This window comes from Oryzias latipes, chromosome 2 (genome assembly GCF_053564925.1).
Source record: "Oryzias latipes strain Hd-rR chromosome 2, Olatipes_Hd-rR_3.1".
NCBI lineage: Eukaryota > Metazoa > Chordata > Actinopteri > Beloniformes > Adrianichthyidae > Oryzias > Oryzias latipes.
The window spans coordinates 15,329,554-15,346,131 of record NC_136238.1 but is presented as its reverse complement, the minus strand read 5'-3'; the positions used below and the strand labels follow the sequence as shown (position 1 = coordinate 15,346,131).

The following is a 16,578-nucleotide window of genomic DNA, read 5'->3' as shown; positions in this document are numbered from 1 at the left end:
ACACAATTTATGAGGGAAAATAACTTTAGGTTACAAAAGGGAACGTGAAATGAACATTTGTAGATCCCGAGCAGATCTTGATGCTACGTAGTTTGTCCAAGTGGGGCTACCGTAGTGTGAGGTTACCTTCAATCGAAAGGACCCCGAACGGAAGTTCCAGGCCGAAGGGTTATGGTACTTACACCGGAACTAATTTTCAGTCCGGATGCACCCAAGCGGACCCCAGTCTGGGACCAGCAACCGCTCTCTGACCCATCTTTTAAGGTGGTCTCGGTTTATTTCCAATTGAACTGAGCATCGGTTCAAACTGAGATTCCTCAGTCTGAAAACAATCCGTCCTCGGAATAGAACAACTGAACCAAAATGGCCACCGTAGTCAACGTAAACAGAGTAGGAATGAACCGATTAGCCGTGGACAAATGTAAACCAACGGTTGTCGTGTCATCAATCAAACAAAGAGTCCCAACTGTTATATGTATTAGAAACGTTCATTGTAAAACGTCTCATACATGCTTTTCTGTGTCTCGACACGCAGCACGCGCTGCTCTGACGTCACCCTGAAAGCTAGCTTGTAGTTCCTTGACCCCTGTGCTAGCCAAGGCACTTTTAGTGGGGAGTGGGGTCATCTAGACCCCACAAGACAGTGCGCTAAAATGATTGGTAATCTTCACTGGTGTCCATGGATTACATGAAATCCTCTTCACCTTTATCCACCTTTGTCATGGTAGGGATAACATGCCAATGTAAGAGTGGGGTCATTTTGACCCCACAAGATAGCACAAGGGTTAATAAAATTATTTTAAAAACAATACCATAACACCACAACCATGAGACACAGCAACTCGTTGAAATGTGGTCGGACGAAAGCAGGCTTATCAACACTATTTTTAACGTGATAAACATTGCTTCCGTTTTCCTGACAATCTATATGCCATTAACACTTGAAGCGTACCTTCATACCCAACGTCTCCTCGCCACTGCAGTTGCTAGCATCCTCTGAGTTAAAACACCGTAGCCGCCGTGCAGCTGCGGTACCAAAGTAACAAGTAAAAAGTGTTGTTCCCAACGTTCAAAACTGGTGGTCGACAAATAACGTTTTAATAAGTCCTGCTAAGAATTGTACTTATAGCGCAGCGCGTCCGTCTTTCTCTCGTCGTTTTGAGCCGCCCTCGTAGTTCCTGGCCAGTGACGGAAAAGATCTTCAGTCACATGGTTTTGTGTACAAGCTCTGGTCCGGAACAGATGGCAGTTTGAATACAGACCAAACGCAATGTTCGGGACTCCATCTGGCGTTTTCCACTCTGAATACACCCTTTGTATAACTTCATCAAAATTTAGTGGAAAGGATAGAAAACTGGGCCAGACTTTGCATGAATGATTTTATTTGAATGGAGTTAAAAGACCAAAGACTATTTCATGTCCCTATATAGTTATTTTTAAATAAATGACCAACTTTTGTTTTACACTTTACTGCCAACAAACCAAGCTGGCAAACTGGGTGTATTCACAGCCCCAAATCTGCTTTGCACACATAAAAAGAAACCATAAAGGCTGGATTTGATCAAAGAGGCACATGTCTGCACTGGATTGGAGAAAACCAAAATCCAGATCCGGTGCTGATCTTGTGTTGAACTTCGACCCGCCCAAACCTCATAGGTCCCGAGGAGTAAAGGAATAAACCACACGACAGACTATCAATCATACCAGAAGAGATGAGCGTCTGACTTACTGCTAACTCAGAGGAGGAAAGCAGGGTGTCGTCAAGTCTCAACTGGAAGGGAACAGAGAAGCAGCACTAATCTTTAGTCTTTAACCCTTTTATTGTGAGACTCCGCGCACTAACAACTCACTTTGAGGCTTGCAGCTCTCGGGGATAGATGGCGAACGGCGCAGAGGCGGTGCGTCTTCTGGAAGAACAGTGGGTTTCCTTGCAGATTCAGCTGCAAAACCCAAACAATGATTGCACATGGGAAAGCAGAGTACGGCGAGACGCTTTTGAAGGGGGTAAAAAGCACGTCTTTACCGTGTTGAGGCAGTGCAGTAGGGAGAGCGGAGCCAGCTGGGAGTGCTCCAGCAGCAGGTTGTAAGCCAGATCCAAGTGCTGGAGCGAAGACAACTGCTCCACACCTGTTTGTGTGGAGGAACAAACAAACAAACAAACAAACAAACCAAGAAGCAGCTGAAAAGGTTGGTCTATGTCAGGGGTTCTCAAAGTGCGGCCCGCGGGCCAACGGCGGCCCATGCGGAAGAGTTTTTGTGGCCGTCAAGAAATCCTAATTGATGGTTATTAAACCAGCTGTACATTGCTTGGAAAAGTATTGTTTCGTGGATTCTGGCGACATCTGCAGGGAAAGAAAGGAACAGTGTATCAATGTCACCACAAGAGGGCAGACGACATTTTCGATGTCACTGAATCTGCGGAAAAAAGGAAGGACCGTGACGACGGCAGTGGAAAGGAAAAAACGTTGTGTTGGCGAGGAGAAAAGGCGCTTTCAAAGCAAAGTGGTCAAATGCTTAGTTTGTCGTACCTCATGGGCTGGATAAAGTCATGTGCCTGATTTGCAAGCAGGAATACTTAAAGAATTCAAAATAAATCGCCAATGTTTCCAAATCATAAAAACGATGACAAATTTACCGCAATAAGCTCTAACAACTACGACGAGGCTATGCTGCACAGCAAATGTTTACAAAAATGTCTAAATCCAGTGAAGCTGTGACAGAAGCTCGCTACGTTGTGGCGTTGGAAATGGCCCGGCGTGGCGAGGGGAGATTGTAAAAGAATGTCTGCTGAAAGTAGCTGACATTTTTTGTCCAGAGCAAAAGAAAAAAGTTTGAAGAAATAAGTCTATTCAAATACTAGACGAGTAGGAGATCTGGGCAGCAACCTCCGGGAAAACAGCTGCAGGACCTGGTTAACCTGGTTAACTAACTAAAGTTAGTAAAAACACCTTTTCCTGTTTATCCATTTTTCTTTTTCACCTAAATTGGCCCCCAGTCTAATGTCAAGTTCCTAATTTGGCCCTTCGCTACAAAAACCCCTGATCTAGGGGGGATTGTTTCCTCCTAAGAACTGCAGCATCTTGATGTTCGTGCGCTAAGTGCTTCCCCTGGATCATCTCCCCTCTTGGATTTCCACTGACAGACGTCTTGAAGGCCCGCCTGACGCCCTCACCGTTAATCGTTTCCAGCTCGTTGTTCCTGAGGATGAGCGTGAGCAGCTTGGACCTGGCGCTCGGGCCGAGCGTTGGCGCCCTCTGCAGGCAGTTGTAGCCCAAATTCAAGTGCTCCAGTTCACTTAAAGGCTGAGGAAAAAGCAGCAAGACATTGCAGAATCCGCCCAAATATACATACAAAACAAAAAGGTTTGAAAAATGATTACCTTTAAAAATTCTGTGCACTCCTGGATCTTGTTGTGGCTTAAATCTAGAGATTTCAGGACATTTAGTAAACTCTATCAAAGGAAGGAAAAAAGTTTTTTTCCTGTGAGATCAACGACGGAGCACGACCGCAACAGATGCATTAGTGAGGCTCACTATAGACTGATCGAGGCAGGCGATGGCGTTGTAGCTGAAGTTCAGCGTGTGAAGCTCCAGCCACGGCAGGGCGGAGCTCAGATCTCCTCCGCACAGCGACAGCAGCTCCTGTGAAGCAGGGGAAGCCGTGAGTCTGAGCGCCGACGGGGGCGGCGGACGCCGGGCGAGGACTCGTGAGGTGAGGATACCTCCAGGGAGCTGAGGCTATTGGAGCACGTGAAGACCTCCAGCTGGGAGTAGACCCCTCTGAGACCCTCCAGGAGGTGAGGGGGGATCCGCTTCAGCTGCAAGACAAAACAGATCCAACCTTTATTTTGATGGTTACTTTCTCTTTTGATGTCAAGAAGAAGAAAAAAAACACCCTTCAATTGAATAGGACACATGCGATTTCTGTTGCTTTAATCTCCATAGCAACCATTGGATGTTTTGTTCACTTAGGGGGGTCCAACTAGCTGGTGCAGATGGGTTTTAGAAGGGGAAAAAGAAAAGTATTTGAACCCCTTCCCGAAGAGTGCAAAGTGCGGTTTTTCCACCCGCCTGGGTGGGACTTTGCGGAAAAAATTTGATTTGGGCGGTTTCCGCGTCAATTTGGCAGCTTTCAGTTCGGTTTATTGTGAGTCTCTAAGCTAACTTTTATTGTGAAAGATATTTTATTTTGAAAAATCACCGGATCTCCTCACATTACTGTCACAAGGGTCCTAAATTAGTCCAGCGGTGAGTTTAATATAGTAGGAAAAAAATACTTTTGGTTCCTCGGATGTGCGCCCAGCTTCCAGCTGTTGTCCCCGCCCACCTGTGTTTGATGTTTTCATTTACCGAATCTTTACCTAAAGGTGTTGAATGTGAAGTTTTAATGAGGTTCGTGGAATTATTTCATCATTTTAATAGTGTTTTTGGCTTTCGGTTTCTCCTCTTCCTCTCGGTTTCCGCTCGATCGAGCAGAATGCAATTCCATTTCAAACGGACTCTTGAATGCTGGGGCATTATAGAGCGAGACAATGACAGATATTGTCTTTAAGCTTCCATTTAATTAACACTTGGTTGCCTGCAATGACGTTTTTGGTCCAGCAGGAGTCAGTGTTGAGTGACACAGTATCAATGCAGTATGGGCAATGTGCCGAAACGATTGACAAGGCCTCATCTACCCATCACTAGTGACAACTTCAAGGTTCAGTTTTTGATATAAAAGACTTGATCCGAGTGAAATGGCCCCCTTTGCCCTCCCGGTGTGCGTGGGCACTGCGGCAATGATCCTACGGACGAGCTGACTCCTGGTATGAAGAGATTCCCAAATCAGCTTTCCTCACAGCAGAGCCAAGCCTTCCATTTCCTTTAGGAGTTACTTTCATCAGCAATCATTGTGTGTGGGTGGGGTCGGGGTGGGGTGTTTTAACAGTGGGAAGGGTGAAGAGTGGGTTGGGTTTTTATTACAATATTGTGTTTTTGTTTTGTGTTTGTTTGAAATGTTACGAGTTGCGCAAGAAGTGTATGAGAAGTGCTTCTTTTTTTTTTTATAAATAAAGTTTGATTTGAATGATTAGAAGGTGGAAGCAGCAAATCCTTTTTCAAAGCAATATTTCCTGAAATCTGGGGACAAGACAGAAAAATAGAGATTACCTCCAGGCATTTTAGAGACTTGAAGGGGAAGATCTTGACGGGGGATTGCAGCTTCACTCCTGGGGGGTTGATGAGCTGAAATCAAACATTGCGTTTTGGATGAGTCTTTAAGGCGAGCACGGTTAAGCGATCGTGGGGGGAAACGGCGTTTTGGGGATTTTTTTTGCAGCCTCGTCACCTTGAGCGAGACGGTTTTCTGCAGGATGTCAAAGAGGAACTGCAGCTCCAGCAGGGAGACGGTGTCTGCGGGGTGCGACGGCAGCGCCAGGAAGCCGTGCTGATGGCTCCTGGGCAGCAGGTGCTGCTCGAACAGCCGGGTCAGCTGCTGCAGGCTGGCGGCCGGCAGCGTCAGCGTGCTGCTGCCGTCCAGAACCACGTCTCCTGGAGGAGAAACGCAATTTAGTGGAAGCAGCTGGAAGCTGCGGGGAAAACTCCGCCCCCGACAAACGGAGAGGGCTCTGATTGGACAAAACAAACAAGTAAAATATCTGCTTCTACGTGCGTGTCAGCCTGGAAATTTGAATCCACTTTTATATGTAATGATGCTTGAAAAAATACTTTTTTTAAATTAAACCCCAAAAGAAATCAAATCTAATATTTCATCACATTAATAATAAATACATTACTAATCTAACCCAATATTTGATCATCCTAATACGAAATCTAATATGATACTAGTATAATATAATATAAAAGTAATACTGATAAACTCTAATACTGATCTTATACTATTACTAAATCAAACTTAATACTAATCTAATATTTGATCATACTAATACTTGATCTAATTTATTACTAATGCTAATGTAGGACTAAGATTAATCCTCATCTTATACCAAGACTAATACTTGATTCAATACTATATGAATACTAATACTAAATATAACCTATGACTTATTTAATATTTGATTGTACTAATACTAAATCTAATCTGAAACACCTACAAAATGAATTCAAATACTAATAATCTACTCAATTCAATGGTAATCTAATATTTTATAATACTGATCCTACATATAATCTAATACTAAGACAAATACTAATATAAAAGCAATAATACTAGTCAAATACAAATGTAATACTAATACTAAATCTAATCTAATCCTAACAATAGAACTAAATACAAATACTAATCGAATAATCCAAATCTAATACTACTACTTAATGTAATACTAAGCAAACATTTTTATTGTTTTGATTATTGGAAAAAGTCAAATTAAATATGTTAGTTCAAAGTTTCATCTTCTAGATTTAATTGATATTTTCTTTTGCACAGACTGAGTTTTGTGTTTCCTATTAACTTTTATTTACGATCATATTTTTCTCTTTCTAAAGCATCATTCCTCATATTTAAATCTGGTTTCCCCTATTGATTTAAAAATGTTCAGCAAACTGTTTTAAAGCAAAAACCAGTCGATTATTTACTTTTTCTTTTCTTTTTTCCCTTAAGACTGACAGTCCTACAAAAAATAAAAAAATTAAAATAAACAGAAAAAAACAATCGCTGAAAAAAAAAATAGGGGGAAAAACACAACAGCAATTGATTTAGTTTGAATATAATGTGTAATATTGCTATTAAAATAATAAATATTTAGCTTTAAAAATAATATTTATGCAGTTGTGGGATTTTTCAAAAATAACTCACCATTATTACGAAGGAGTGTGGCCAAGCTGTGTACCAGCGAGGACTGGCCAGACTGACACACAGCCATCCTGAAAGGTTTCACAAATAACCATCGTAATAATAACAATTAGATATGTGATTTGAAAATGTTTCATAAATTACTCTTTAGGTCGTAAAACCTGACATTCGGCTCCCCGAACATCATCATGGTCTTCAGCTAGCATTAGCATCAAAGTCACGCGCGACAGTTAGCTTTTCAGCTAATTTGCGTTTTTACCGAAACGTCTTTAACAACTTACCTGTGCTGGGATAGCGCCACAGTAAATGTCACACATCAATGTGTCATTTTAACCCACTAATACAGACTCATTCCAATGTGAGGGATTTCGTGATGTTTACATCTTTTTTTTTTTCCTGTCACATGACCCAAGGAACAAGGTCTACGGCGACTCCAACAGACCAAAAAACCAAGATGGATTGGCGACTTATTTTAATTTCTTCATCTAATTTGTGTACGTATTGTATCTATTTTCTATATTCAGTAGAGTGTAGTAAATATGCAGATATGTTTCGTAAAATGTATATGCTAACCTGTGAAGTGGAACGCCATTTTTTAAGTCTGTGCCTGTGTCGCCCATCATGGCCGCTTGGGGGCGCGCTCCATCAGAGGGCCAAGGTTTATCGTGGGAGCTCAAATGCCTTTCTTGGCTGCATGATTTGGAAAACAACCACGGGTACTTTTATATTTGTCTCTCAAATAATGATTACACGTTTTTTAAATAAAATAAAAACACACCAAAGTAAGGTAGCAGTTAAAAGAGAAACAAATCGTCTACATTCAATAGATTTTTATTTAGGTTTATTACAATTTCAACAACAACATTCTAAATATTCTTAATTTGAGAACATGCTAAAAGTCCATAAAAAATAATAGATAAATATAAATATCTATGCTTTACAACAATTTACCTCTTATATTTCTTGAGCAAATTTAATTTACGAAATTTCTAGAAAAATGTTTTGCTATAAATGTCTGCAGCTCATTGTATCACTTTGTTATCTAACTTTTAAAACTTGGTTTTTAGGAAACATTTCTGATGATCACAACATGAGAGAGGCAGTTTTTGTGCTCATTTTGGACTTTGCAAGGGAATCATTTCCTTATCATTTATTCGTTTTATTTATTTGCTTTATTTTGTTGTGAAGTACATTTACCTTTAGATTAGATTTTCTTGACTAAAAACTTCAGAATCAGGACACAAAATCCAACATTTTTTTTTCTTCTTCATTGAACAAAAATAGAGGCATTACTTGAAACAAACTAAATTGATGTAAAAGGTTAAAATAAAAATCAAAGAACGCCCAGCTAGCATTGTTTTAGGCTTTATGGTTATAATTTTTCAAAATATAATTCAAAAAACCTATTGTAATTGATAAAAAACGTTTATTGATTTAGACTAAGCAAAGAGAAGTTTTATGAATAAAATTTGACATTTTTATATAAAAACTTAACATATAAATGCTTTTTTGTCTGAGATGAAAATTTTTGTCAAATTTGATGTAATAAGAAATCTTTTTTTTTACATATTAAATGTTTTCTCATTTATTTTGATGTTTGTATGTTTTTTGAACCATATTTTTACAACAAAAAGTAAACATTTCACACAAAAAATGTTCAAAGTTTGCCAGGATTAAGTTATCGATTCATGTGATCCAAAAACCCTTATTTTTTTGTGTAATACACATTGTTTATTTGTTTAATACATAAATAACCCCTTGACAATGAAACAGATCAGTGGGTTTACCTGTTCTCTAGCGTCACCATCAGGCCAAACTTTTAAATTAGAATGAATGTATCTTGAAAACTTTTCATACAAATCTTCTCAAATTTACTGACATTGGTGACCACAAGAGTTTGAACCCTATTGGTTTTGTTGATGATATGACCTTTGCTGTAGCGCCACCATCAGGTTAAACTTTTAGTTTTAGAGCAAGTGGATCTTGAAAATTGTTCATCCAAATCTTTTCTAATTTGGGGTGCACGTTCATGACTCTCACAGAATAAAGCATATTGGCTGATGTTAGTGACCCCCTTTCCTTTCATAAACATATTCATTTACTTATTACTTTTTATCTCCTTTTTTGTGACATATTTGTCATTAATCACTATAAAGTCTCACTCATCCCTCCTCCTTTGTTATCCGGGCTTAGGACAGGCAGTGGCAGAGTTAGAGAGTTTTTCCCTCCTTTTTTTTCATCTTTTTTTTAAATGTTTTTGTGTGAAACAGAATTAATAATGAGAACATAAGTCAGATAGTCAGACCATGGCACACTTCTTTATGCCCACACCTGCAGGTGTGGAGATGTTAGGTCACACACACAGACAGACAAGTTTTGCACAGCTAAAACAACCTGGGGTCAAATTGACCCCCGAGGAACACCAATGTATCCCATTTGTGTTTAGCACATTGAAAAAAATATCATCATGAGATTTTTATGCTTATTATGCCTATTTTTTTAATGACAAACATTGAATTGGGGTCAAATTGACCCCAAAGATAATAGGAGGGTCAAGACAAACCCCATCTTACCTAAATCAAAATACGCGCCCAAGGATTCACCCTGATCATCCTTTGATCTATTCTCAAAGCGTTCCCAGTGGGTTTTTAGTTATTATGATGATGCCATTTTTTGCCAAAATAAAAAAAATCTGTCATTTTCTAGGGCATAATTTCTGCAAAGCGGCAGCAGCTCATTAGAAATTCACCTTTAACTTGTGGGCGGGACTGTTGGGGCAGAGCAACCCCACCCCCCTTGCTGAGATCTTAGTGCAGCCCGCCCAGTATATTTTCTATGTCTTTGTCAAACTGCATCTTTCTGCAGAGCGACCCCGCCCCCTTCCCATCCCCGATAACTGAGAGCTCTCTGTTAACATCACCGGCGAAACACACAATGGCGAGCTGTATCGGAGCTAGCCGTACAGTTTTGATCAAAGACGTTCACGGATCTCTCTGTCTCCAAGTGGATGCATCAGAACGGGGCGGAGCTGAGAGGTTGTGGCCCGTCCGGCAAATTTGCATATTTTCTACATCACAAATACTTTTTTTTTTCTATCTGCTCCCGATTCAAAACAATTTAAATAAAAAAATCTTCAGAGATCCAATCAGTATCTGAAAAATGCCCTTTCTAAAAACCCTTTGCTGCCCAAACCTGCTGGGACTCATGCAGGAGAGCATTTTTTATTTGGAAAACACCTACCGGCAGAAACCTCTGCAGCAAATAAAACAAGGCTGACTTTCCTAATTTGCATCACCTGTTGCTAGGCAACAAACAAACACTTCACCACATATACACACACACACAAACACACACACACAGAAGAATGTTTTCTTCCCCTTAGGGCGCTCAAAAGGCCCAATATTTCCATGGAGGGCTTTATGAACTCCAGTTAGGTAAACATTTCCATTGATGCAGCCCATTGTACACGAGACTGCTAGAAAACTAGTTTGGACAGCTAGTTAGTGACAAAAAGACCTGTTTTTGATTGCATTCCTCCTTAATTGGGCAAATTTCCTCGTTTTCTTTGGGGGGGGGGGGGGGGGGGGGGGGTTATGCGTGCTTTGGTGTACTCAAAGTCCGCCTGCAAACACGTTTTTGTTTGTGAAAAGCCCCGTAGTTGGGCGTCTACGAGGCCGAGCAAACAGGAGGAACAGGCGGGTGTACTGTTACAGTCTGGCCCCATTGGGGGATCCGGTATCACCGGACGTCTGTCCACAGTCAGTGTTTGCTAAACAACTCCAAGGGGAGGGATTGCCCGTTCAGCCTATTAGCCATCCCAGACACGAGTCTTTGCCCTGGGGGGGCTTTCTAAAAACCAAGACCTCAGATTTTGCAGCTTTTCCATCCCTGGTTTTAGGGGGGGGTGGGGGGGGGTGTCAAATAAATGGAGGTTCAGTGTGCAAACAGGCCTCTGGGCGTCCTCCAGTGAGACGCGGGAGAGACGCCGTCAAATGCAAAAAATAACCTGCATTTCCGTCTGGATAAACACCTATTAGCCCTGGATGGAGTTGATAGGAGCCTGTTGTGCGAGACACCTCAAGGCTTGGAGCCCCCCCACCCCACCGATCGATAGGAAATGCTGCTGCACGCGTGCACAGAAGCATCACTGTGCCAAGGCGGCTGCAGCTGGCAGCTTTTAATTGAGTGTCAATGGACGGGTCAGCTGCAGCCGGGTGGTCTTTCCATGTAGGGACTGCGCCGCACATAGTGCTTTTGTCCGACGACACAGATAGCTGATAGAAATGCAGAGCCTACCTTTTTAAAAAGAAAAAAATCATTTGGTAAAATCTGTTGAGCATTTATAGGGTGGGGGGAAGACTCCTTCCTAGGAGCAATTAGGAAAATCCCTTTCCAGCTATACTAAACCAGGAAAAAGCTGAAGGATTCCTCTGAGAATGAATCAAATGATCAAATTTAGTTTTATTTTTCTCAATTTAGGTTAATGCTGAGCTTCAAAGTGGAGGATTGTTAAAATTATTTTGGTCGTCAAAACCATGACTATTGAAGATTTCTGTTTTTTTTATTTCACAGATCTTTACAAACAGCATTTGATTCAAAAATGTATATATATATATATATATATATATATAAAATGTATATATACACATACGTTTTACACCCAGAAGTGAAACTTCTAAACTTAAAGTTCGCATTCAAAAATGGAAAGAAAAAAAGTACATTCTGAACTATTTAAATGTTTAGACTTCAGGAGAAAAACAGATTTTTTGTCATGACTCGCTGAACAGAATAGACCCAGACGCTGGAACCCGGAAGGAGACACGGGAGAGTTCTGAAGTTCTTAGAAAAGGGTTTAATATTCAGATCCTGAATCAGAAGCGAGTATGAGGAGCAGCAGACTACGAGGAGAATCCACGACGTGGCTTGAGGATCTCCGTCGGCTCGTGGCGTCACTGGTGGCTTCGTCCGTGGCTCGTGGTGAACAGTGGATTGGGCAGAGGCTCGAGGTGGAGAGGAGGATCGGCAGAGGCTCGTGGTTTCACCGAGGATAATGACAAAGCTGGGTTCCGGGTTAACAGCAGACTCAGGCGACCACTCGTGGCAATGGATTCCTGGAGACGGGTAAGAGCATGATATTAGGTGCAGGCTTGATACAAAGGCAGAGAACGTGACGACCATGATATGCACCATCAGGGGCAACGAACTGGCGACGAATACTGGTCCAGGAGCTCCTTATGAAGGCAGGCAGGTGATGAGGTAAGTGGTCGCAGCTGTGTCGCATCAGGAGCCAAGCAAAGAGGGGAGGGGGAGGAGTCTGACAGAGGCACCATGACATTTTTAAGAAAAGTCTAGTTCAAAGAACGAGTTAATAGTACAGTTTAAACTTTTGTTTTAACTTTTAATTTTGAGTTACAAAATCTAGTAAAAAATAAACACAAATGTTAAGACAAATCAATTTTCAAAGGTTCATTTCGATTTCTTATTTACATTCTTTTCTTTCTGACAATACGCCTAGAGTGGGAATTTTGCAAAGTACAACTTGAATTTAAACTTTATTTTAAAGTCGAAATTTGACGAAAAATTATATTGAAAAAGAGACTTTTTAAGAGAAATGTGCAAAGAAAGTCTTCAAGAATCTATTTTTAGAACTTATTTTATATTTCTATTTCAAAGATTTTTTTCTTATAATGTGAAACTTCTGAGCTTTGAACGAAAAAAAAATGTCATTTAATCCTTATTATTAAAGACTAATTTTGTGGAAATAAACTATAGAAAAACAAAAGAGTTTGAGAAAAATTCTGTGCAAAAGAAATTTCAAGTTTAAATATTTCTTTTTTATTTCTTAACAATAAATTGTAACTTCTGATCTTAAAGTGAAATTTGGAATGAAAAGAAAATTTAAATGTAAACTTTTATTCTGAAGTCAAAGAATAAAAATTAAAGTAAAAAAAACTCGGAAAAACAACCAGAACTTTAGGAACGATCGTTTGCCGAGAACATCTAAGAAATTCTAGTTACAAAAAAAGAAAAAGTTTTTTAAGGATACATTTGAAAAACATCACCACAGCTTGGTGCACACAGTGACCTATTTGTGGTATAAAATTTTGTTTGAATGTTTTGTCGATTTTTACCATTTTGTCACTATAAACAGACTCTTCCTGTTAGAAGATTGGCAGCTTCAGAGTTTGAAGTTGAAAAATGTGACAAGAATGTTCCACAAACTCTCAACTTTATGCCAATGGAAGAAAAGGAATCAAATCAAATCAAACCTTTTTTGTGTAGCTAGTGTCCAACTAATTACTCATCATCTAATTACCCCCCCTGGATGATTCTGATGAGGATCATTTACCAATTGATGCAGGAGAACTTCATCGAACAAGACGGCGACAGAAGAGAGCCGCAACCTGAACAAACGCACAAACACCGACACAAACGGCGATGTTTGGAGATTCCCGGTGGGCCGGAACTTTAACTTCATGATTTTAATCTGCCACCAAAATTTGGATCCATTCACTACCAGCTGTAGTTCAGATCTGACGATCTGTTCATCTGCAGCAGCTAAATCATGTGGAACAGATTATAGATTGAGGGTTGGCGAAACTCCTCGGAGAAAGGCAGTTCCCCATCTCTCGGTGGGTGGAGTGTCCCTGCCTCATGTGGAGGAGTTTAAAGTATCTTGGGGTCTTTTTAACGAGTGAGGGAAGACCGGAGCGTGAGATTGACAGGCGGTTCGGAACAGAATCCGCTGTTGAGCGGTCGATGTACCGGTCCGTGGTGGTGAAGAGAGAGCTGAGCCAGAAAGCAAGGCTCTCAATTTACCGGTCGATCTTCGCTCCAATACTCATCTATGGTCATGAGTTCTGGGTCATGACTGAAAGAACGAGGTCCCGAATACAAGCGGCTGAAATGAGGGTGGCTGGGCGCTCCCTTAGAGATAGGGTGAAAAGTTCGGTCACCCGCGGAGAGCTCGGATTAGAACTGCCGCTCCTCCACATCGAGAGGAGCCAGTTAAGGAGGCTCAGCCATCTTGTCCAGATGTCTCCTGGAAGCCTCCCTGGGGACGTGTTCCGGGCATGTCCCACTAGGTTGAGGCCCCGGGGAAGACCCAGGACAAGCTGGAGAGACATGTCTGTTGGCTGGCTGGGGAACTGGTTGGGGTCCCCCAGAAGAGCTGGAGGAAGTGGCCGGGGTGAGGGAAGTCTGGGCATCTTTGCTTAGACTGTTTGCCCCCACGACCCGGTCCCGGGTGAGCAGAAGTAGATGGATGGACGGATGGATGGATGGATGGATGGATGGATGGATGGATGGATGGATGGATGGATGGATGGATGGGTGGGTGGATGGATGGAAACTCTGTTCTGGGGGGCAGTGCAGGCAGAGACTTGAAGAGGCTTAACAAACTGGTTAGGAGGGCCGGCTCTGTCCTGGGCTGCACACTTGAGTCCATCGAGGAGGTGGCGGACAGGAGGATGTTAGCTAAGCTGACATCCATCATGGATAACCCCTCCCACCCCCTACACCAAACTGTAGAGGCGCTGACCAGCTCCTTCAGCACAAGACTGTTGCACCCTCAGTGTAAGAAGGAGCGCTACCGCAGGTCATTCCTCCCCACAGCCATCAGACTGTACAACACCGTGTCAAAGTGACACTCCACGGTCCCAGGGGTGTTTTTCTGTTTAGTCATTGATTCGTTTACTTTTTTTGTAGTTGTTGTTTTTCAATTTTAAATTGTTTTTTGTTCCTGAACAGTTGTTTGTTTTTGTTTTTGGTGTGAACTTAATTAGTTATTTCTGTATTTTGAAAAGATTTGTAATGTTTTTTTACAGTTTACATGTTTTGCAGACCGCATGTTTTTTACACTTTTGCAGCTGTATTTATTTAATATTTATTTCTTTATTTAATAAGAATCTCATTTTTGATAATAATTTTTCATAATAATTTTAGTAATATTTTTAATTATCTAATATAAATGTAATTTGTGATGTCCTTTATTGATGTTATATTATATAGATTATTTCTGAATGTCGTGTTGCTGCCACAGATAAATGAAATTTCCCCATTGTGGGATTAATAAAGTCATCTATCTATCTATCTATCTATCTATCTATCTATCAACTGACTGGAAACACAGCATTGACAGAACGGGATATCTCAACACTTTTTTCTGGAGCGGTCCATTTGATGTCTCGTGGGTTAGTTACAACTGCCCTTACGGATGGATATGGGTTATCTGCGGGGAAACATGTATTGGGCACGCAGGTGGCAGGAGATAATATACTTACAGCATTTACGACAATGGTACGTTCCATTTTTGGTACATCTTTTCTTCTCGTGGGCCCACGAGACTCATGAGATCTGCAAGACACACCTGCACTCCCCTTAAGATGAATCCCCTCCTCTCTATAACCCAGACAACCCAAAGAACCGCAGAACCTAGATTGCTAGCATGTGACTACAAGCAAGGGTGTTCTGGTCCAATGCTCTAAGAATTCCTGTTGCTATTGGCTCAGTGTCTCATGATCAACTGTGAAGACGAGCGCCTTTTTGCCGTTATGCTACACTTTCTGTGGGTAAAGTGTTGCATCAGAATCAGCTGATGGATGACATGAATGGTCGAAAAGCTGAAGTGGGTCAAAATGCATTTGTTATTTTATTTTTTATTTTTATTAAAGTTACTTTTTGTTTTTCTCAACAATAACACAAAAGGAACAGATACAAAATAAAAAAATACTAACATGACAGGTTTCAGATGATCCCTTGTGCTATCTTGTGGGGTCCAGATGACCCCCACTCGTTAACGTGCTATCCTAGGCACTTTAACGTTGGGAGTTGGGTCATCTAGACCCACTAGACACTGCGCTGAGCCTTTTTTCTTCAATGATTTGTGATCTTCACTGGTGTCCCTGGATTAAATGAAATCCTCTCCACCTTTATCCACCTTTGTCATGGTAGGGAGAACAAGTCAATGTAAGGGTGGGGTCATCTGGACCCCACACAAGATAGCACAAGGGTTATGCAGCGAAATCCTGGTCGTATGATGTCATCAGAGTCATAAAAAAAAACTCCTGTTTTAACCTGGACGTTATTTCTATTGGCAATTAGAATGAAGCGGTCTCTGTCTTGTGGAGGACTCTGCCACTTCCTTTGAATAAGCCGTGCGGCCGCCATAAATCCAGCAACCACACGTCCAAACAATCCTTTTGGGAATCCAGGGGGGGTTACCAGACTGGTCTCCTAGCAAAAATAGTTGTGGTAATTTAGAAATAGGTAGTCCGATCACATTTTTCATACGACCTTTTTTTTTTTTTTTTTTTCTAATGATTTCAATTTTTTGCAGTGGCCCCAATCCTCTTCCATAGACCCTGAGAACAAACTTGGGACACAGGAGCCCACCCACCTGTTCACACATCACTCTTCACTAGGAATGTAAAATATTTTAATATACATTTTAAAACTTTACAAAATAAAACAAAAAAAGTAAAATTCTAAAAAAAAGAAAAAAAAAGTTAAGAGTTAAGGAGGTAAAAATAAAAAAAATGTGTACAGTTTAGTCACTTTTTAAATCTGAATCTCGACCCAGAAAACCAGAATTTAAAAAAATATTTCAAATAAACTTTTTTTCCAGGTAAGATAGAATTTATAAATCAGAGTCAAACTTCCAATAAAGAATGTCTAAACCCTGTAAAAAAAGAATGAACTTGAAATGTCTAAAATATAGTCAAAAACATAAATAAAATAAGGATATAAGTTCTTGACAATTACACTGCTTTCAAGTGACCAATTCCA

General features: G+C 40.8%; 1 protein-coding gene across 2 annotated transcripts in view; it reads right to left on the bottom strand.

Annotated features, from left to right (window-relative positions):
* The window catches only part of stk11ip (serine/threonine kinase 11 interacting protein), a 41,901-nt gene extending 34,471 nt beyond the window's left edge, over nucleotides 1-7,430 (bottom strand). The window contains exons 1-11 of one of the 2 annotated variants that reach the window (XM_078933402.1): nucleotides 7,366-7,430; nucleotides 6,796-6,863; nucleotides 5,329-5,531; nucleotides 5,151-5,225; nucleotides 3,722-3,817; nucleotides 3,534-3,641; nucleotides 3,380-3,451; nucleotides 3,173-3,302; nucleotides 2,024-2,127; nucleotides 1,851-1,940; nucleotides 1,730-1,771 (exon numbers count right to left, since the gene is read on the bottom strand). In XM_078933402.1, coding sequence (XP_078789528.1) covers nucleotides 1,730-1,771; nucleotides 1,851-1,940; nucleotides 2,024-2,127; nucleotides 3,173-3,302; nucleotides 3,380-3,451; nucleotides 3,534-3,641; nucleotides 3,722-3,817; nucleotides 5,151-5,225; nucleotides 5,329-5,531; nucleotides 6,796-6,863; nucleotides 7,366-7,415 — 1,038 coding nt within the window. In that variant the 5' untranslated portion in view covers nucleotides 7,416-7,430. Of the gene's footprint in view, nucleotides 1-1,729; nucleotides 1,772-1,850; nucleotides 1,941-2,023; nucleotides 2,128-3,172; nucleotides 3,303-3,379; nucleotides 3,452-3,533; nucleotides 3,642-3,721; nucleotides 3,818-5,150; nucleotides 5,226-5,328; nucleotides 5,532-6,795; nucleotides 6,864-7,073; nucleotides 7,222-7,365 lie in introns of those variants that run through there. The other variant, XM_011483764.4, reaches the window with a different exon arrangement.
* Nucleotides 7,431-16,578: the final 9,148 nt, after the last annotated feature.